We start from the raw sequence: 23102 nt of genomic DNA, 5'->3' as shown, positions 1-23102 counted from the left end.
GTCTGAATGAGGAACTGGAAGTCAGGAGCTTTCTCTAGGTTGCCTTTGTTTATGTAATGACTCATGTATATTGTATCACCAGCAGGTTTTTCAGAGTGGGCACAGCTTCCCCAATTGTTCATAAAGGCAGGCTCACACCATATATTGATAGGAATTGTGACGAGGTTATCCTCTTCATCACTGATAAATCTTACCTTACATTACACTCCATTTCTACTTTCCAATCTTCAAACACTCGCTCCTACAGTGTATTCCAGCCTCCTCTCATTCCGCCCTCCCTTCCTCTCCCTCCTCCCATACCCCTCTTTAGCACCCCTCCTTCCGTCCCCTTCATTACCCACTGTCCCTCAATGTCTTTTCCACATCCAACCCATCCTTTCCCCACCCCCTATTCCACACACACTTCCATTATCTTTCACTCACTTACCATTTTCAACACCCCACCGGCACATTTGTATTTAGGACCCCTTTTACCCCCAAGTGACCTAGGGTGATTGCTTTTTATGGGACCATAAAGGCTGGGAGTGAGAACTTTTATTTTCATTTATTTCCTAATCATAACCTGATTTTTTTACCTCCTGTGACGGGCGAGCCGTCAGTGCGCAGAAAACGCAGCCGCAACCGACTTCCTGCCTCGGTTGTCGTTGCGCTGCCCCAATCAGAATCTCATGTCTGTGGACACCAGGCAGTCCAGCCTGGGGGGTCTCTGCTGTCTTCAGAGAAATAGTTAGCCTAGTTCTTTTCATGAAGCCTGTGCCCTGTGACTTGCTAATGAAGCCAGAGGGGTAACACTCAGATGTTAATTAACAAACCAGGAGTCTTTTCAGAGCCAAGGAAGCTAATCCCAGCAGGGGGCAGACTTAGCGGAACCATTCAGCCAGGATAGGGAAACATAGAGTTATGATCTTTATGCATGTTTTAGAAGTACCATACATCGCAGAAATGTGGAAGTTATATCATTCTGCTGGTCCGGATCTTGTGAGTGTTTTGATATTAAATTTGGGCCCCTAGCCTAACCAGAACGCTGGGAATTCCACCGTTTTTTAACCGGGCATGCAAACATGCCCAAGTTTGATATCATATTAATCGGTAGGTTCTGGGGATCGAGAATATGTAATTATTATCTGTGTGCCGGCCGCGCAGGTCTGCCTAGGGAACCTGTCAGGATTATGAGTTTGCTAAAGCCCCTGCCCAGATGTGATTACCATAGTCCGGCCTGGGGGCCGACTCTGGAAGCCCGCCTCTGAGCTCATCTCCATTAAAAGTGAATGAGCTGCCTGAGAAGAAATTCCTCCCTTTACCATCTTCAGGACACACGGCCACTATGAGGAACAAGTGGTGGCCATATTGCCAGAGCTAAAACAAAGGACATCCTCCATTTTGTTTGGATTCTAAATCTTGCTGAACTTTACTCTGCAACAAAGAACTCTAAGAACTTGAAACCGTTTTGCTTGAACTTTACTCTGCAACAAAGAACTCTAAGAACTTGAAACCGTTTTGCTTGAACTTGACGATTTTCCCACAAAAGGACATATTTCCACAAACCATAAGTATTTTTCTCCCTTCTTTTATTTTTCATACTGGCTATTACTGTCTTAATAATTGTGATTTTTAATAATTGTCTGTATATATTAATTATTTATATTGCGTGAATAAACGACTTTCTCCAAGTCATTCACTTTCCGCTACCCTGCTTATCAGCACACACAGAAATGATCCCGGGTCTCTGAAGATACGCTACTGTTTGTTTGTTGTTGGCTAGACAGAATATCGTGTGTTTAACCGTTTTATTCGCAGGATTAGTCAGTCAGTTAGTGGGCCCCACGGTCCCATAGTAACCGCGGTGGTGGCAGTTTACTCTGAACCAGTAGGTGACGTTGTAATCACCCGTGTCTCACAGGCTCCCTTCTGAGTTGTCTGCGGCTAATTCTTAACGGTTCCTGCGCATTGACTGCGACCAGAGTTCGCACGATCTGTGCGCTGGCACCGTTTAGAAGGCTAAGTGCGGTCAGCCACGAGGGTCCTTGTGACAGTGTTAGGCAGCGGTTGGGACCTGTGTTGTGCTGAAAGTATCTGCGATAGCGCTAGCGCTATCGAGAAACGAACTAATTCGTTGGTGTAGCTGGAAGGCAATATATTTTTTATATATACAGAGAGACTGTGTAGCCAGTACCCCTCCCCAAAAGTTTTATTTTATTTGGCGTGGAAATGTTCGGGAACTACAAGAAAATGTGCCTGGCGGACCTGCAAAATCTTTGCCAAGAGAGAGGCATTGATGTCGGCCGCAAGAAACAAGGGGACCTGGTAACGGCATTGTTTCAATAGGGTACCCAGCAACTGCAGGAGCTGGATGTGTCTGCTGAGGTAGACGCTGACCCATCTGACTCAAGGCAAGGGGAACCAGAGACTGAGACTCCTGACCGTACAGAGGTTGTGCATCCTGAGGGCCCTGCATCAACAGTTACGCAGGAGAATGTCAGTGTGGGCCCCAACCCCAAAGTTTCTGAAAATACTCGCCCGGAACTGGCCAGTACTGGACTGTCCAGGGGTGCTGACCCGGTAATGCAGCAGGCATTACAAAAGCTGATGGAGACTGACCTGGACAAGTACATGCAGTACATGGAAGCCCGCGAGGAGCGGGAACGCCAATCTGCAGAACGCAAGGCTGCTGCTGCTGCTGCTGCTGCAGAACGCCACGCGGAGAGGGATGCCGCTGAGCGAGAACGGGAGCGCCAACGACAGCATGAGCTAAACATGGCAAAAGTGCAACAGGCCAGCCGGAGTTCACCGCCCAGCCTCCCTGCTGAAGGAGCTGCAGCACCCGTAAGTGCAAAATTTAAATTTGCTAATATCGAGAAAGACACAGACATTGACTTGTTTTTGCGATCTTTCGAAAAAGCATGCCGTCAGTATCGTCTGTCCCAAGACCAGTGGGCCAGACATCTGACACCTTTGCTGCGCTACAAAGCGCTTGATGCTTTCGCAGAATTGCCTGCGGAAAAGGATAATGATTATGCTGCTATAAAAGACGCTATCATTACTAAGTACCAGCTGACGCCAGAAGCCTATCGGAAAAAGTTCAGGGCCTGGCAGAAAAAGTCTTCTGATTCGTACCGAGATGTGGCCAGCAGCTTGCTCACCACACTCCGCCAGTGGACACTAGGCCTCACCAAAGGGTCTTATGATGTCCTGGAGGACTTGATAGTCCTGGAACAATTTCTGAACATTTGCCCTGCTGATGTACGCCAGTTTGTGCTAGAACGCAGGCCGGCTTTAGCAACTGTCGCTGCAGACCTTGCTGAGACTTTTGCAACTACCCGGGTGGTTGATACCCGCAGAACTGTCCCATCCAGCTGGAGAGGAGGTCAGCCCCATACCTCGGCAGACCCTCCTGCCCCTGTGAGCCGTCCGCCACAGAGGCCACCCAGCGCAGCTGCTGCACCCAGGCCTGCAGCGCCTGGAGAGGTCACCTGTCACTACTGCCGCCAGCCCGGACACATGAAATTCGACTGTCCGGAGCGGAGACAGACACCACCAGCACCTGGATCATCTGCATCACCTGCACCTCACCCACAGCAGAGGCAACCCGCCAGCGAACCACAGCCTGGATCATCAGATTTTGTCCTGTTTGCCCGCGGAAAGGAAATCCGCGACCGAACCGACCAGCAGCAACTTGTTAGAGTGAACGGCAAAGTTGTCACCGGATTCCGAGACACCGGAGCTGACATCACGTTAGTTCACTCACACCTTGTACCAAAGGAGAGCATCAGCTCCAGCCGATCCCTTGCCCTTACTGGAGTAGAGGGCACCCTTTTCCACATAGCCCACGCAAAAGTGAAGCTGGATTGGGGAGTGGGAGGAGTCCAAGAACGGGTTGTTGGGGTTATGAAGGATCTCCCAGTCCCTGTGTTGCTGGGGACTGATTTGGGCAAGCTTGTGTCCTACTATGAACCTGCCACGACCGCCTTGTCGCTCACGGAAGGAGACGGACTCTCCACCCACCACCAGGTACTTTATACACTTGGGGGAGCACCAGGGGGAGGTGGGTTGAATGTGCCCAGTTCAAGGGTACCAGGTTCAATAGTGCCTGCTTCAAAGGCACCTGAGTTTGATGTACAGGCTGTCTGTTGTGATGATGCTGTAACTGTACCTGAGTTTCTTGTACAACCTGTCTGTAATGAAAAAATGTCTATACCTGTCAATGTCATTACTGCATGCAATGATGATTTGAGTAATGCCCGTCTGTGCCATTCTGACAGTGTACCTGTGCTAGCAGTACCGCGCAGCTGCACTGCTCAGAACCCGAGCTCAGAACAGGTGGAGGGGGTTCCGGCCTCCTCCCCCTCCTCTGACCGCAGGGATGAGGCCTCGTGTGACATGAGCCAGTTGGCTGAAACTGACAGCGCCGTATTCTCAGCCGCACTACAAGGTGACCCAAGCCTGGAGGTGCTCAGGCAGCGAGCCGCTGAGCCCCTCGCAGACGGGGCTGCTTTCAAGGTGTACTGGGAAGGTGGGAGACTGTACAGTGAGTCTGTGCAGCCCCCTACAGGTGGATCCCATGCGAATACCAAATGGCTTGTGGTCCCGAGTGCGTTCAGGGGACATGTGCTGAAATCTGCACATGGTAATCCTCTGACAGGGCACTCAGGTGTCCGCAAGACACTTGCCTGTATTCGGAAACAGTTTTATTGGCCCCGGATGAACAGGGATGTAGCAAACTACTGCCGAGCATGTGCCGTCTGTCAGGAGCTGGGAAGGTCCAGGGATTCCCGCGGGGTTCCCTTAGGTCCACAGCCACTTAGCAGGGGAACCCTGCGTGGGCTGGCTGTGGACCTAACCAACCCACTGCCCGTTGTCAGCAGTCCTGGCAGACACCACGTCCGACTGCAGTGGCGCAAACGCCCTGTCCAGAACGGTCCATGTCGGGTTAACCCTGAGGGTAACAGACAGCGACCCGTCCAGGTGAACCGAGCCGCAGGCGCCAATGGGTTTCCCCGCCGTCCCGGCAGCCGACACCAACACGCTGATGGGCTGTCCCGGTGTCAGGGGGAACTAGACCCAACAGCGCCAATGGCTGCTACGGAGGATGTCTTGGTGACAACCCCCTACACAGCATCAGAAAGGGGAGGTGTGACGGGCGAGCCGTCAGTGCGCAGAAAACGCAGCCGCAACCGACTTCCTGCCTCGGTTGTCGTTGCGCTGCCCCAATCAGAATCTCATGTCTGTGGACACCAGGCAGTCCAGCCTGGGGGTCTCTGCTGTCTTCAGAGAAATAGTTAGCCTAGTTCTTTTCATGAAGCCTGTGCCCTGTGACTTGCTAATGAAGCCAGAGGGGTAACACTCAGATGTTAATTAACAAACCAGGAGTCTTTTCAGAGCCAAGGAAGCTAATCCCAGCAGGGGGCAGACTTAGCGGAACCATTCAGCCAGGATAGGGAAACATAGAGTTATGATCTTTATGCATGTTTTAGAAGTACCATACATCGGAGAAATGTGGAAGTTATATCATTCTGCTGGTCCGGATCTTGTGAGTGTTTTGATATTAAATTTGGGCCCCTAGCCTAACCAGAACGCTGGGAATTCCACCGTTTTTTAACCGGGCATGCAAACATGCCCAAGTTTGATATCATATTAATCGGTAGGTTCTGGGGATCGAGAATATGTAATTATTATCTGTGTGCCGGCCGCGCAGGTCTGCCTAGGGAACCTGTCAGGATTATGAGTTTGCTAAAGCCCCTGCCCAGATGTGATTACCATAGTCCGGCCTGGGGGCCGACTCTGGAAGCCCGCCTCTGAGCTCATCTCCATTAAAAGTGAATGAGCTGCCTGAGAAGAAATTCCTCCCTTTACCATCTTCAGGACACACGGCCACTATGAGGAACAAGTGGTGGCCATATTGCCAGAGCTAAAACAAAGGACATCCTCCATTTTGTTTGGATTCTAAATCTTGCTGAACTTTACTCTGCAACAAAGAACTCTAAGAACTTGAAACCGTTTTGCTTGAACTTGACGATTTTCCCACAAAAGGACATATTTCCACAAACCATAAGTATTTTTCTCCCTTCTTTTATTTTTCATACTGGCTATTACTGTCTTAATAATTGTGATTTTTAATAATTGTCTGTATATATTAATTATTTATATTGCGTGAATAAACGACTTTCTCCAAGTCATTCACTTTCCGCTACCCTGCTTATCAGCACACACAGAAATGATCCCGGGTCTCTGAAGATACGCTACTGTTTGTTTGTTGTTGGCTAGACAGAATATCGTGTGTTTAACCGTTTTATTCGCAGGATTAGTCAGTCAGTTAGTGGGCCCCACGGTCCCATAGTAACCGCGGTGGTGGCAGTTTACTCTGAACCAGTAGGTAACGTTGTAATCACCCGTGTCTCACAGGCTCCCTTCTGAGTTGTCTGCGGCTAATTCTTAACGGTTCCTGCGCATTGACTGCGACCAGAGTTCGCACGATCTGTGCGCTGGCACCGTTTAGAAGGCTAAGTGCGGTCAGCCACGAGGGTCCTTGTGACACCTCCTATCGATACGCTATGTGCTATTCCCACAGTCGCAGACTCAGATTTTATAAATAACTGCAAAGTGGGGTGTGCGTAATTATTCAGCCCCCTGAGTCAATACTTTGTAGAACCACCTTTTGCTGCAATTACAGCTGCCAGTCTTTTAGGGTATGTCTCTACCAGCTTTGCACATCTAGAGACTGAAATCCTTGCCAATTCTTCTTTGCAAAACAGCTCCAGCTCAGTCAGATTAGATGGACAGCGTTTGTGAACAGCAGTTTTCAGATCTTGCCACAGATTCTCGATTGGATTTAGATCTGGACTTTGACTGGGCCATTCTAACACATAGATATGTTTTGTTTTAAACCATTCCATTGTTGTCCTGGTTTTATGTTTAGGGTCATTGTCCTGCTGGAAGGTGAACCTCCGCCCCAGTCTCAAGTCTTTTGCAGTCTCCAAGAGGTTTTCTTCCAAGTTTGCCCTGTATTTGGCTCCATCCATCTTCCCATCAACTCTAACCAGCTTCCCTGTCCCTGCTGAAGAGATGCACCCCCGAGCATAATGCTGCCACCACCATATTTGACAGTGGGCATGGTGTGTTCAGAGTGATGTGCAGTGTTAGTTTTCCGCCACACATAGCGTTTTGCATTTTGGCCAAAAAGTTCCATTTTGGTCTCATCTGACCAGAGCACCTTCTTCCACATGGTTGCTGTGTCCCCCACATGGCTTGTGGCAAACTGCAAACGGGACTTCTTATGCTTTTTGTTAACAATGCCTTTCTTCTTGCCACTCTTCCATAAAGGCCAACTTTGTACAGTGCATGACTAATAGTTGTCCTATATACAGAGTCTCCCACCTGAGCTGTAGATCTCTGCAGCTCGTCCAGAATCACCATGGGCCTCTTGACTGCATTTCTGATCAGCGCTCTCCTTGTTCGGCCTGTGAGTTTAGGTGGATGGCCTTGTCTTGGTAGGTTTACAGTTGTGCCATACTCCTTCCATTACTGAATGATCGCTTGAACAGTGCTCCGTGGGATGTTCAAGGCTTTGGAAATCTTTTTGTAGCCTAAGCCTGCTTTCAATTTCTCAATAACTTGATCCCTGACCTGTCTTGTGTGTTCTTTGGACTTCACGGTGTTGTTGCTCCCAATATTCTCTTAGACAACCTCTGAGGCCCTCACAGAGCAGCTGTATTTGTACGGACATTAGATTACACACAGGTGCACTCTATTTAGTCATTAGCACTCATCAGGCAATGTTTATAGGCAACTGACTGAACTCAGATCAAAGGGGGCCGAATAATTATGCACACACCACTTTGCAGTTATTTATTTGTAAAAAATGTTTGGAATCCTGTATGATTTTCGTTCCACTTCTCATGTGTACACCACTTTGTGTTGGTCTTTCATGTGGAATTCCAATAAAATTGGTTCATGTTTGTGGCAGTAATATGACAAAATGTGGAAAACTTCAAGGGGGCCGAATACTTTTGCAACCCACTGTATGTTTAGTATTCTGTTTACCTATGTTAAGTCTTCATAATAATACTTGTAAGGTGAAATAACTTTTTAATAGTAATTCCAGCAATGTGTGACGGGTATGATACGATGACATGAAGATACAGTGGGTTGCAAAAGTATTCGGCCCCCTTGAAGTTTTCCACATTTTGTCATATTACTGCCACAAACATGAATCAATTTTATTGGAATTCCACATGAAAGACCAACACAAAGTGGTGTACACATGAGAAGTGGAATGAAAATCATACATGATTCCAAACATTTTTTACAAATAAATAACTGCAAAGTGGTGTGTGCATAATTATTCGGCCCCCTTTGATCTGAGTTCAGTCAGTTGCCTATAAACCTTGCCTGATGAGTGCTAATGACTAAATAGAGTGCACCTGTGTGTAATCTAATGTCCGTACAAATACAGCTGCTCTGTGAGGGCCTCAGAGGTTGTCTGAGAATATTGGGAGCAACAACACCGTGAAGTCCAAAGAACACACAAGACAGGTCAGGGATCAAGTTATTGAGAAATTTAAAGCGGGCTTAGGCTACAAAAAGATTTCCAAAGCCTTGAACATCCCACGGAGCACTGTTCAAGTGATCATTCAGAAATGGAAGGAGTATGGCACAACTGTAAACCTACCAAGACAAGGCCATCCACCTAAACTCACAGGCCGAACAAGGAGAGCGCTGATTAGAAATGCAGTCAAGAGGCCCATGGTGATTCTGGACGAGCTGCAGAGATCTACAGCTCAGGTGGTAGACTCTTTCCATAGGACAACTATTAGTTATGCACTGGGCAAAGTTGGCCTTTATGGAAGAGTGGCAAGAAGAAAGGTATTGCTAACAGAAAGCATAAGAAGTCCCGTTTGCAGTTTGCCACAAGCCATGTGGGGGACACAGCAACCATGCTGAAGAAGGTGCTCTGGTCAGATGAGACCAAAATGGAACTTTTTGGCCAAAATGAAAACCGCTATATGTGGCAGAAAACTAACACTGCACATCACTCTGAACACACCATCCCCACTGTCAAATATGGTGGTGGCAGCATCATGCTCGGGGGTGCATCTCTTCAGCAGGGACACGGAAGCTGGTCAGAGTTGATGGGAAGATGGATGGAGCCAAATACAGGGCAAACTTGGAAGAAAATCTCTTGGAGACTGCAAAAGACTTGAGACTGGGGCGGAGGTTCACCTTCCAGCAGGACAATGACCCTAAACATAAAGTCAGTGCAACAATGGAATGGTTTAAAACAAAACATATCTATGTGTTAGAATGGCCCAGTCAAAGTCCAGATCTAAATCCAATTGAGAATCTGTGGCAAGATCTGAAAACTGCTGTTCACAAACGCTGTCCATCTAATTTGACTAAGCTGGAGCTGTTTTGCAAAGAAGAATGGGCAAGGATTTCAGTCTCTAGATGTGCAAAGCTGGTAGAGACATACCCTAAAAGACTGGCAGTTGTAATTGCAGCAAAAGGTGGTTCTACAAAGTATTGACTCAGGGGGTCGAATAATTACGCACACCCCACTTTGCAGTTATTTATTTGTAAAAAATGTTTGGAATCATGTATGATTTCCGTTCCACTTCTCACATGTACACCACTCTGTATTGGTCTTTCACGTGGAATTCCAATAATATTGATGCATGTTTGTGGCAGTAATGTGACAAAATGTGGAAACCGTCAAGGGGGCCGTATACTTTTGCAACCCACTGTATATGTGTATATAGGGAAGTGGGCTTAGACCCACGAAATGCCTGTGCTTAATAAATATTATTGACATTTGTGACTGTCGTTATTTTGGTAAGCCACCTTTTCTTTTTTCCGCTTTTAGTGTTTTAACCCAGTTTTATATACCCTTGAGCACCTCCTCCCTTTTGTGCTGTCTTAGCCCCATATGGTTTATACCATCACGTAGGCTACAGATTGTTTCTTCCTCAAGAGGGTGTGAGAGAAATGCGGGGTTAGAGGTAGAAGGTGTGTATATTTCTCCCAGATTTCTCTCTTATATATGTTAAAACTCCAGGGCAGCAAGCATTTCAGCAGTGAAAGGGTGTTCTTTCACTGCATTTGGCTTTTTGGAAAAGCCGGTAAAAGGGGCCCTGGAGTGAATGGAAGTAAGCGGGTGGGACTTCCATTCACCAGGCTATCCAGGCTTTTGAAGAAGCCTGGCTAATTAATTGCCTCATTAGGCTTCAGGGGAAACCCTTTAAATATGGTGTCTCCAGTGTTGGTCTCTCTCTCTTCCTGGGATCTGCCTGCCTGCAGTAAGGAGAGAGCCAGACACAGTGAGTAACCAAACTTAAACATACTGTTTGTAGAGCTGGATGCTAGATCCTCTCTATTGCATAGAGAGGGAATCTATGTATGTTAGTTAGAGCCGGACAGGCTAGGGTTTATTTTTATGTTTTGTTTTTGTTGTACTCCTGTGTTTTGGATATGTAAATAAAGCTGATGCTATCAGCTTAAAACTTGGTCTGCTGACTGAACTGTTGTTTCTGAGACCAAACTGGTCCCTGCAATCTGCCTAAACCCCCTGAGACTACACAAATTGGAGTCGTTTACTTACATGTGGTGGAGGATGCTTTGGCATTAAAAAAAAAAAAAAAAAAATTATTTTTTTTTGTTTGGTTTTTTTTTAAAGGGCTAGAAACCTAATTGCAATTCATCATTATAAAGTGTTTTGTTGCATGTCAATATGGATGACATTGTCAAGGCTCTGGTACAGGCTACGGCTGCCCAGCAAGAGGCCACCAGAGTCCAGCAACAACAGCTGATTGCAAACAGAGAGGAACAGCGTCAAGATCATGAGCTCCTCAAAGAGGTGGTGCAGCAGCTAGCTGCAAGGAGTGCAGCAGCACCGCCTACAGAAACCGCTAAGTCAAGTGCTATTCGTGCTAGCTACTATCTGCAAAAGTTGACTACAAATGATGATGTTGAAGCTTACCTTTCCACATTTGAGAGGATTGCAGAGCGTGAGGAGTGACCTAGAGAGCAGTGGGCGGGTCTGGTGGCCCCCTTTCTATCTGGGGAACCCCAAAAAGCCTATTTTGGTTTGGATCACGTAGCCACTAAAGATTATGACAAACTAAAAGCTGAAATTCTGGCCCGACTGGGGGTCACGCTCTCAGTCCGCGCCCAGCGTGTTAATCAGTGGATGTTTATAACAGAAAAGCCTCCCCGCTCCCAGATGCATGATCTAATTCATCTAACTAAAAAATGGCTTCAACCGGAGACTCTAACCGGACCACAGATCGTGGAGAGGGTAGTGATGGACCGGTTCCTTAGGTCTCTACCGACACCTTTGCGCAAATGGGTAAGCCATGCAGAGCCAAAAACTGCTGATCAGCTTGTGGAAATGGTGGAGAGGTACGTTTCTGCTGAGGAGCTACTCAGCCTTCAATAAGTTGAGCGAACCCCTGTTCCCAATGGAAAGCTTCCTGCATGGAAAAAAGGATCTACAACTGATAAGAGCATGCTCCAACGTGGAGAATCTACTAGCGCTAGACTCAGAGAGTACCAAAATGTGTCAGGAGGGCCCCCTCCTCGCCGAGGACCTAATAAAGAGTTAGTGCGGTGTTTCAGGTGCAATATGCTGGGACACTTTGCTGCAGACTGCAGCCTAACTGATGAACCTATGCAGTGTGATATGGCCTTAACAAATAGACGTACGTCAATGTATGCTCAGATTGTGTGTACTGCCCTTCCACAGACAGGAAATGATAAGCACCTGTGTAATGTTGTTGTGGAAGGAAAACAAGTAAATGCATTGTTGGATTCTGGTAGTCAGGTTACCCTGATGAAATCTGTGTTGGTTGAAACTCCTCAATATGTGCATGATAAAGTAGGGGTTACATGTATACATGGGGATACTCGCGAGTATTCTATTGCGGAAGTGGAAATAAAAACTGCCTACGGGACATTAAGGTACCCCGTAGGGTTGGTTCCCACTTTATCACACGATGTCATTTTGGGTAGAAACTTCCCACATTTTTGGAAATTGTGGGAGACAGACAAGGTTATGAACCAATCTTGCTCAAAGGGAAGCTCCCCTGATTCCGGTACTAATGTGTCTGAGGGTGTACCGGAGGCTGGGGCTACTAGAGACTTTCCGTTCTCTGTTTTAGCAGGGGAAGCTGATGAGGTAGACATGGAACCCCAGGTTGACCAGGTGATACCAGGGGGGGAAGTCCATGTAGACTCGGTTGAGGAAGAAAATGACATGCCTGATTTGGAGATTAGGAGGGATAATTTTGCTTCAGAACAGTTTAAGGATCCCACTTTATCTAGAGCAAGGGCTAATGTAAAAGTTATAGATGGGAAACCCGTAAACCCTGACTCCACGCCCTCTTGTCCCTACTTAGCCCTCCAAAATGACCTGTTATATCAGATAGTAGAAAAGGGAAATGATCGGGTGGAGCAACTGGTTGTCCCGAAACCATACCGACGTATGGTACTAGACCTTGCCCATAAACATGTGATGGGTGGACATTTAGGGGTAGAGAAGACAAAGGAGCGAATTTTGCAACGTTTTTTCTGGCCAGGACTACATTGTGAAGTCGAGGAATACTGTAGTTCCTGTCCAGACTGCCAGTATTCGGCTCCTAGGCCACATTTTCGTAGCCCTTTGGTCCCTCTCCCTGTGATAGAGACACCATTTGAGAGGATAGCAATGGATTTGGTAGGCCCGATAGTAAAATCTGCACGGGGACACCAACATATATTAGTAATAATGGATTATGCTACCCGATACCCCGAGGCCATTCCTCTACGTAATACCTCATCTAAATCCATTGCTAGAGAGTTGGTACATGTCTTTAGCCGGGTGGGAATCCCAAAGGAAATACTTACTGACCAAGGTACCCCATTTATGTCCCGGGTCATGAAGGAGTTGTGCAGATTGTTCAAAGTGGACCAACTTCGCACTTCTGTATACCATCCCCCAGACTGATGGGTTAGTGGAAAGGTTCAATAAAACCCTCAAAAATATGCTTAAGAAAGCGGTTGACAAGGACGGGAAAAATTGGGACTACTTATTACCCTATCTAATGTTTGCTATAAGGGAGGTTCCCCAATCCTCTACAGGATACTCACCTTTTGAATTGTTATATGGTAGACACCCTAGGGGCCTGTTGGACATAGCCAAGGAGACCTGGGAGGGTCAACCTACCCCCTTTAAAAGTGTCATTGAGCATATATGCCAAATGCAGGACAGGATAACTGCAGTGCTGCCCATAGTAAGAGAACACATGGAGCAGGCGCAGGAAGCCCAAAAGAGGGTGTATAATAGGAGTGCTAAAATACGTAATTTTTCCCCTGGTGATCGAGTACTAGTTCTTATACCCACAGTAGAAAGCAAATTTTTGGCAAAGTGGCAAGGACCCTTTGAAATTCTTGAGAGGATTGGCGAGGTAAATTATAAGGTTCGCCAGCCAGGTAAAAGGAAACCTGAGCAGGTTTACCACGTCAATCTTATCAAACCTTGGAAAGAAAGGATGTCACTGTTCACCAAGCCTACTTCATTCCTAAGTGCAGAACCCTTAGTGCCAGAGGTTAAGGTGGCAGACTCCTTGTCCGACACTCAGAAGAAAGAAGTACAGGCCTTTGTAATGAAGAATAGGGATGTTTTTTCTGAGAAACCTGGTCGAACCTTTTTAGTAAAACATGATATCATAACTGAACCTGGGGTAAGGGTTAACGTAAAACCTTATAGGGTGCCTGAAGCTCGACGAGAAGCCATATCTCAGGAAGTTAAAAAAATGCTGGAGTTGGGGGTCATTGAGGAGTCGCATAGCGAGTGGTCCAGTCCAATTGTCTTAATTCCTAAACCCGGATGGGAGCTGGCGCTTTTGCAATGACTTTCGAAAATTAAATGCTGTCTCCAAATTTGATGCCTACCCTATGCCTCGTGTGGACGAATTAATTGAGAGATTAGGAACAGCCAGATATCTGACGACCTTAGATTTGACCAAGGGCTATTGGCAGATACCCCTGACAAACCAAGCCAAAGAGAAAACTGCTTTCAGCACTCCCGAAGGTCTGTTCCAGTATGTTGTGTTGCCATTTGGGTTACATGGGGCCCCGGCCACCTTCCAACGTACCATGGACCAAATCTTACGGCCCCACAGACAGTATGCAGCAGCGTATCTGGATGACGTGGTTGTCCATAGCGCGGATTGGCAATCCCATCTACCTAGGGTACAAGCCGTGCTGGACTCCATACATATGGCCGGACTGACAGCCAACCCAAAAAAATGTAGCATAGGCCTGGAAGAAGCCAAATATTTGGGGTATAACATTGGTAGAGGGCTAGTTAAGCCTCAGCTTAACAAGGTGCAAGCAATTCAGGACTGGCCTAGACCATTGACAAAGAAACAGGTTCGAGCTTTTTTGGGAATCACTGGTTACTACAGACGGTTCATAGCTAATTTTGCCACTATAGCGGTCCCCCTGACTGACCTTACAAAAGGGACCAAGTCTATAATGATCAAGTGGAACTCTGAGGCAGAACAGGCCTTTCAGACCCTTAAAAAAGCTTTATGTAGCCAACCAGTGCTGATAACCCCAGACTTCACACAAAACTTTATTGTGCAGACGGACGCATCCGATGTGGGAGTGGGAGCAGTACTGTCCCAAATCAGAGAAGGTTCAGAGCATCCTGTGGTTTTCCTGAGTAAAAAGCTGAACATCCATGAAAGAAACTACGCTACAGTAGAGAAGGAATGCTTAGCAGTTAAATGGGCTCTGGAGGAGCTTAGATACTATCTGTTAGGCCGCCAGTTTACATTAGTTACTGATCACGCCCCCCTAAAATGGATGTGTGAAAATCGGGAAAAGAATAGAAGGGTGACAAGATGGTTCCTGGCCCTTCAGAACTACAAGTTCACAGTGGAGCATAAACCCGGGTCCCAGCTGGGAAATGCAGATGCCTTGTCCCGGGTACACTGTCTTGAGGCTAGTTATGTTACAACCCCTACGTCGAAACAGGGGGAGGGTGTGTGAGAGAAATGCGGGGTTAGAGGTAGAAGGTGTGTATATTTCTCCCAGATTTCTCTCTTATATATGTTAAAACTCCAGGGCAGCAAGCATTTCAGCAGTGAAAGGGTGTTCTTTCACTGCATTTGGCTTTTTGGAAAAGCCGGTAAAAGGGGCCCTGGAGTGAATGGAAGTAAGCGGGTGGGACTTCCATTCACCAGGCTATCCAGGTTTTTGAAGAAGCCTGGCTAATTAATTGCCTCATTAGGCTTCAGGGGAAACACTTTAAATATGGTGTCTCCAGTGTTGGTCTTTCTCTCTTCCTGGGATCTGCCTGCCTGCAGTAAGGAGAGAGCCAGACACAGTGAGTAACCAAACTTAAACATACTGTTTGTAGAGCTGGATGCTAGATCCTCTCTATTGCATAGAGAGGGAATCTATGTATGTTAGTTAGAGCCGGACAGGCTAGGGTTTATTTTTATGTTTTGTTTTTGTTGTACTCCTGTGTTTTGGATATGTAAATAAAGCTGATGCTATCAGCTTAAAACTTGGTCTGCTGACTGAACTGTTGTTTCTGAGACCAAAATGGTCCCTGCAATCTGCCTAAACCCCCTGAGACTACACAAATTGGAGTCGTTTCCTTACAAGGGCGACCACATCCACCCTGAGTGGAGTCAGGTTAAACATCTCCACCTACTTTAAGTGGTTGGTTGCCCCTAATGCAACCCACCTTTGTGAGTAATATTTCATTACATCTACAATCACATCTCTTTGAAGTGACATATTGCGCTATTTGGGCTCCTATTGTCTCTGTTGTTTTTTTTAAGGTGCCAAGACTCCCCACATTTTTACAATCTCTGTATTGAGACACTATCCTGCTGAGTGTTGATAATTCTACATAATTTTGGATCATCTGCAAGGATGGCAGTCACTTTTAATATTATTTTTATTTATAGAGCACCAACATATAGTGCTGTACAACGTGCAAAACATACATCAGTGGGAAGCATAGATACATGCGCAGTTCAACAGAGTAACCAAGCCGCTCAGGGGGACCCAAACCACTAGGAATGTACAGTGGGATGCAAAAGTTTGGGCAATCTTGTTAATCGTCATGATTTTCCTGTATAAATCGTTGGTTATTACGATAAAAAATGCCAGTTAAATATATCATATAGGAGACACACACAGTGATATTTGAGAGGTGAAATGAAGATTATGGGTTTACAGAAAGTGTGCAATAACTGTTTAAACAAAATTAGGCAGGTGCATAAAAATTAATGAAATCAATATTTAGTAGATCCTTCTTTTGCAAAAATTACAGACTCTAAACACTTCCTGAAGGTTCCAATGAGAGTCTGGATTCTGGTTGAAGGTATTTTGGACCATTCCTCTTTACAAAACATCTCTAGTTCATTCAGGTTTGATGGCTTCCGAGCATGGACAGTTCTCTTTAACTCACACCACAGATTTTCAATTATATTCAGGTCTGGGGACTGAGATGACCATTCCAGAATGTTGTACTTGGTCCTCTGCATGAATGCCTTAATGGATTTTGAGCAGTGTTTAGGGTCATTGTCTTCTTACAAGATCCAGCCTCGGTGCAGCTTCAGCTTTATCACTGATTCCTGACATTGGTCTCCAGAATCTTCTGATACTGAATGGAATTTATGCGTCCCTCAACTTTGACAAGATTCCCAATCCCTGCACTGGCCACACAGCCCCACAGCATGATGGAAATACCACCATATTTTACTGTAGGTAGCAGGTGTTTTTCCTGGAATGCTTTGTTCTTTTTCGCCCATGCAGGACGCCCCTTGTTATGCCCAAATAAAGCATCAATCGACAGCACCTTATTCCAAAATGAAGCTAGCTTGTCCAAATGTTCTTTAACATACCTCAAGCGGCACTCTTTGTGCTGTGGGCTTCCTCTGCATCACTCTCGCATACAGCATCTCCTTGTGTAAACTATGCCGAATGGTTGAACGATGCACAGTGACTCCATCTACAGCAAGATGATGTTGTAGGTCTTTGGTGCTGATCTGACTGTTGGTGGACTCTGACTGTTCTCACCATTCGTCGCTTCTGTCTATCCGAGATTTTTCTTGGTCTGCCACTTCGAGCCTTAGCTTCAACTGAGTCTGTGGTCTTCCATTTCCTCACTATAGGAACAATATGTTCCTAACTGTGGAAACAGACATCTGAAATCTCTGAGACCGCTTTCTGTATCCTTACTCTCAACCATAAATGGTGAACAATTTTTGTCTTCAGGTCATTTGAGGGTTGTTTTGAGACCCCCATGTTGTTACAATTCAGAGAAAATTAAGAGGATGGAAACTTACATTTGACCCCCTTAAATACTCTTTCTCATAATTGGATTCACCTGTGTATGTAGGTCATTGGTCACTGAGCTTACCAGTCCAATTTGAGTTCCAATAATTAGTTCTAAAGGTTTTGGAATCAATAAAATGGCCACAGTGCCCAAATGTATGCACCTGCCTCATCAGTTGAAAATGGCCTTGTACTGTAAATTCCTGTTGTGCTCTCTGATTTTGACCTAACATACTGTTTATAATTTATGCTGTTTAAGTATAGATCCCATGTACAAATTGTTGGTGGTTTTCTTTGAATTTTGTACATAATACATGTACTACAATAAAAATGATACTATAGTAAAAAAAACAAAAAAACTGTTGAAAAATAAGTGTGATTGTTGTTTTGCCTTCAACAAGATGTCAATGTCACACCAGCTATTCACCAAAAGTATTATTTGAGCAGACAGTGTTTCGTGAGCTGCACCGATTTTGTCATGCCATAAAAGCAATGTGCTATGTCTGAGAAGGGAGCCTAATTTATTTGTGAGATGTGCCATCAGGTGTTTTGTTTCTGTTTTTCTTAACACAACTTTTGTTCTAATTTCATGTAAACAGAGGGTTTAATTGATTTTTAAATTCTCACATAATACTGTTCTTCTTTAAATTTTCCAACCTTTTTGGAAGTGTGGTTGAATGTTGCTCGATATTCTTTAAAAATCTTTTCATAACTTTGACCAGGTTGCAGAATTAAAGCAGGAGCTTAAACAACGTGGCCTTCATGTGTCTGGTACAAAAGTTGACCTGATCGAGAGACTTAAAGCTACTCAGGATCATCTTATCATGACACCTGCTCCTGTGAAGTCTACAAGCACTCAGCAAGCTACACCATATGAGCCAGTGTCCATTTTTCTGAATGCCACTTCTACTGAACCTGCAAAGTTAGGCAACACCAGTTCCACTCCACCTTGCTCTCCCTCCCCTTCAGAGATTTCCATCACTAGTGTGGAGGAAGCAGCCACATCTGGTGAACTGTTTGCAGAAGCTGTTTCTTGTCCTGCCACTCCACTTATCATTTTATCTTCTCCAACACCATCTAGTGAAAAATCTTCAGATGTCAAGGATAAAGATATTATGCTTCGGGAAAAAGACAGGCAGATTGAGGAATTAACACGAAGGTTAAAACAGAAACAAGAGTTAGTGGAAAAATTAAGACAACAGCTTGCAGAGGAGAAGAGGACACAGTTACACCAAAACTGTGATGCAGAGCAGACAATTTCTGCTCAAGGGAAGCAAAACTCTGTTACTTCTCATTTAGAGAAACATACAGAATTCTCAGGTACAAAAATAGCACTTAAATCAGAGTTTAAAATGCATACTACCTGTCAGCAAGAAGAGCATCTATTTAAAGATTCAGTGCCCAAAATCAATGAAGAGAAAAGAGACAATTCATCCGCTACAAAACTAGTCTTAACAGTAAGCAACCCTCTCACCTTACTTTCTGAGGAAAATCAGCATGTTGTATTGCAGGTAGGTAAATACCAAACTGCTATATCTGAATGTGATGCAATCAAGTAAAATTTTTAACAACCCCAAGAAAGGTTGCTTTTACACTTTTGTCCTTGTATTCATCATATACTGTAGATCAGAAAGAAATAATGTACAGGGCCGGCCATTTATATGGATACACCTTAATAAAATGGGAATGGTTGGTGATATTAACTTCCTGTTTGTGGCACATTAGTATATGTGAGGGGGGGAACTTTTCAAGATGGGTGGTTACCATGGTGGCCATTTTGAATCCAACTTTTGTTTTTTCAATAGGAAGAGGGTCATGTGACATATCAAACTTCTTGGGAATTTCACAAGAAAAACAATGGTGTGCTTGGTTTTAACGTAACTTTATTCTTTCGTGAGTTATTTACAAGTTTCTGACCACTTATAAAATGTGTTAAATGTGCTGCCCATTGTGTTGGATTGTCACTGCAACCCTTTTCTCCCACTCTTCACACACTGATAGCAACACCGCAGGAGGAATGCTAGCAGAGGCTTCCAGTATCCATAGTTTCAGGTGCTGCACATCTTGTATCTTCACAGCATAGACTTTTATCTTTGGGGTCATCTGAAGGCAATTGTCTAAGGGGGTCATATCGGGAGACCTTGGGGGCTATTCAACTGGCCCATGGCGACCAATCTACTTTCCAGGAAACTGTTCATCTAGGAATACTCAGACCTGACACCCATAATGTGGTGGTGCACCATCTTGCTGGAAAAACTCTGGGAACATGCCAGCTTCAGTGCATAAAGAGGGAAACGCATCATCATGTAGCAATTTTGCATATCCAGTGGCCTTGAGGTTTCCATTGATGAAGAATGGCCCCACTATCTTTGTACCCCATATACCACACCATACCATCAATTTTTTTTGTTCCAACAGTCTTGGAGGGATCTATCCAATGTTGGGTTAGTGTCAGACCAATAGCGGTGGTTTTGTTTTTTAACTACACCATTCACATAAAAGTTTGCCTCATCACTGAACAAAATCTTTTGCGTAAACTGAGAGTCCTGTTCCAATTTTTGTTTTGCCCATTCTGCAAATTCAGTGCGCCGATCTGGGTCATCCTCGTTGAGATGCTGCAGTAGCTGGAGTCTGTAAGGGTGCCATTTGTGAGTAGCTAATATCCGCGAAGGGATGTTCGACTAATGCCACTCTCCAGTGACATGCGGAAAGTGCTACGCTGTGGGCTCTTGCTGAATGATGCTAGGACAGCCACTGATGTTTCTTCATTAGTGACCGATTTCATCCGTCCACATTTTGGCAAATCCAACACTGAACCAGTTTCACGAAAACGTAGCAAGCAGTTTGCTAACTGTAGCATGCGAGATGGGTGCTCTTGTAGGGTGTCTTGCATTGAAATCTGCTGTAATGATCCGGTTACTGCGTTCACCAGACATCAACACAATTTCTATCCGCTCCTCACGTGTTAATTTTGGCCACATGTCAATGGCTGTAAACAAAGATAAACTTGTAAATAACTCATGAAAGAATAAAGTTACGTTAAAACCAAGCACACCATTGTTTTTCTTGTGAAATTCCCAATAAGTTTGATGTGTCACATGACCCTCTTCCTATTAAAAAAACAAAAGTTGGATTCAAAATGGCCGACATCAAAATGGCCACCATGGTCACCACCCATCTTGAAAAGTTTCCCCCCTCACATATACTAATGTGCCACAAACAGGAAGTTAATATCACCAACCATTCCCATTTTATTAAGGTGTATCTATATAAATGGCCCACCCTGTATTATGTTTGTTATTATTATATTAGATAATTAATTAGATACTATAACTGTGGTCCCATGGTAGAATGCAACGTTCTGAATTCACTAATTACAACTGTATTAATTTACTTTACAGGAAAATAGATTTTGCTTAAACATTGTTTTTCAAATAAGCTTAATTTTTATGTTGAGAAAAGATTTTCTCACAATCAGAATGTTTCCATATTTAGTATATTTGTAATTTCCATTTCATTCACCATAGCATGGTTTTTCAGGTTGTGCAGATTCTGTGACGCTATGTAAGTTAAATGTGTCCTTGCGTATGAATTGCTCTCCCTGGGACTTAAAATAGGAAATATGTAGTCTCTATACATGCTTAAAGAAATGATTTTTACTCACCTGGGGCTTCCCTCAGCCCCTTGCAGCTGTCCGGTGCCTTCGCAGCCTCTCTCCGATCCTTCTGTCCCCGCAGGCAGCTACTTCCGGTTTCGGCGGCAGCCGCCGACAGGCTGGGAACGCGAGTGATTCTTCGCGTTCCCAGCCATAATATATCGCCCCCTATGCTGCTATTGCCTTCTTGCCCGGAAGTAGCCGCCGGCGGGGACAGAAGGATCGGAGCGAGGCTGTGAGGGCACCGGACAGCTGCAGGGGGCTGTGGGAAGCCCCAGGTGAGTAAAAATCATTTTTTTATTTTCACTTAAGTATCCCTTTAAGATCCTGTTGTGCCAAAAACTGGATCTTTCTATACACAGCTTCTAATTAAAACTGTTTTCATGTGTGGCCGCAAAGGTGACATAAATTCAATAGTTTCCTCCAGATGTAGTATAGAAGGGCCTTCTAAATTTCTGTTTAATTCCTCCAGGAAATCAGGATTGCTGTACCGCTGACTTTAGTTGGGGCTCACTATGAAATGAATGGGGAAGATTTCTTACAACTTGGCAGTGGAGGAAGTGTGTTTCCTGAAGAAACATTATATTGACTCCTTCCCTGCACAACATTCTTAGCTGATCTTTTCTCAGGGACATTGAGACCCCTCACATCAAATGTTAGGACTTTAAGTGACATATCTAATTATGTAATAGCTCAGGACCTGCCCACCTGCACTGTACACATCTTGAGACAAGTAAAAGAAATAGAACCAAGATATAAAGGAGAAAATAGAAAAACAGATAAACAAATCCATGCTAATTGGCATATACAACAGTTCTGCTGGGAAATCAAGAAAGATGAGGTCTGAGTGGCACTCCCTATACTATTGTGGAGTAGTGTGAGTGGCAGGGGGAAAATAACACTATTCTCACCAGTTCACCGGCGCTCCCTTGAATGGTCTGCTGGGACGTGTGCTCCACGGCTGTGTTTGAAGAAAGGCTGCAGTCAATGTCCGTAAAGTAGAAAAAGGAAAAATACTGGGCACCTTCCGTCCATATTCGTTTATTGCAGTGCGTACAAAAGTGGGTAGCTTGTTGAAAATGTATCCATAAATCAACTCATCCGGTGGTGGTGTGATGGAGGTTGGGGGGGGGGGGGGGGGGTACCGGGCACCAGTTGGGGCTTGCGACGGCCGTTTCGCGTCTCACTAGACGCTTGGTCACGCTGCGCTCCAGTAACAAGAGCGAAGTGCAGACTTCCGGAATATCCAGGGGACAGACTCCACCCCTTCCGTGTTTACGCATTTGCTATTGGTGATAAAAAGACCAAAGGGGAATCTCCAGGGGGCGTGCGTCGACACTGCACACGAACTACATTGCCCAACAGGCACTGCTGGCGAAAGTATATGGGAGGGTCGTGTGTCACAAACCACACCTCACCTGGCCGTAAATCATTCTAGGCAGCCAAACCCTCTACTTAGCCAGTATGCCAGTAACACACTGTGCAAATTTCAACAGCGCATGGCCTAAGCCTGTGGAGAAATGCAGGAACCATTATTGCATATTCAATTTTCTTTATTGCAATGTTATATATTTGCGCGGTGCGAGACAGCCACACTGATATTACCCCCAGGATAATGCAAACAAGTGAAGTGCATAACTATCCTACTGTTAAAAGGAGAAAAGTTCCTGGGTGATTCAGACCCAGCTGCAGTCAAACTAAGTGCTAAAGTTACGGTACACTCTATTTGGCATAGTGTCTTGATCCAACTAAATGACCAAAACCTGTAATCTAATGGTCATAACTACAAAAAGGATCCATTAATAAACTAGGTTGGAGAGACAAACATATTTGAGGGAGAATACTTTTACATCACACAGGACGGACCAAAAGAACATTCCATCCTATGGACCCAGGTGAGGTGTGGTTTGTGACACACGACCCTCCCATATACTTTCGCCAGCAGTGCCTGTTGGGCAATGTAGTTCGTGTGCGGTGTCGACGCACGCCCCCTGGAGATTCCCCTTTTGGTCTTTCTATCACCAATAGCAAGTGCGGAAACCGGAAGGGGTGGAGTCTGTCCCCTGGATATTCCGGAAGACCGCACTTCGCTCTTGTTACTGGAGCGCAGCGTGACCAA

At 45.3% G+C, this 23102-nt stretch overlaps 1 protein-coding gene across 3 annotated transcripts in view; it reads left to right on the top strand.

Moving 5' to 3' along the window:
• Window positions 1–23102, top strand: part of MRTFA (myocardin related transcription factor A) — a 251763-nt gene that overhangs the window by 133912 nt on the left and 94749 nt on the right. For all 3 annotated transcript variants that reach the window (XM_068240222.1, XM_068240224.1, XM_068240221.1), the window contains exon 9: window positions 18051–18839. In XM_068240222.1, coding sequence (XP_068096323.1) covers window positions 18051–18839 — 789 coding nt within the window. The remainder of the gene's footprint in view (window positions 1–18050; window positions 18840–23102) is intronic.

The sequence above is a fragment of the Hyperolius riggenbachi genome, chromosome 6, assembly GCF_040937935.1.
Source record: "Hyperolius riggenbachi isolate aHypRig1 chromosome 6, aHypRig1.pri, whole genome shotgun sequence".
NCBI classification, from domain to species: Eukaryota; Metazoa; Chordata; class Amphibia; order Anura; family Hyperoliidae; genus Hyperolius; species Hyperolius riggenbachi.
Note: the sequence above shows the minus strand (reverse complement) of the source record. Positions and strands in the feature narration are given on the sequence as shown.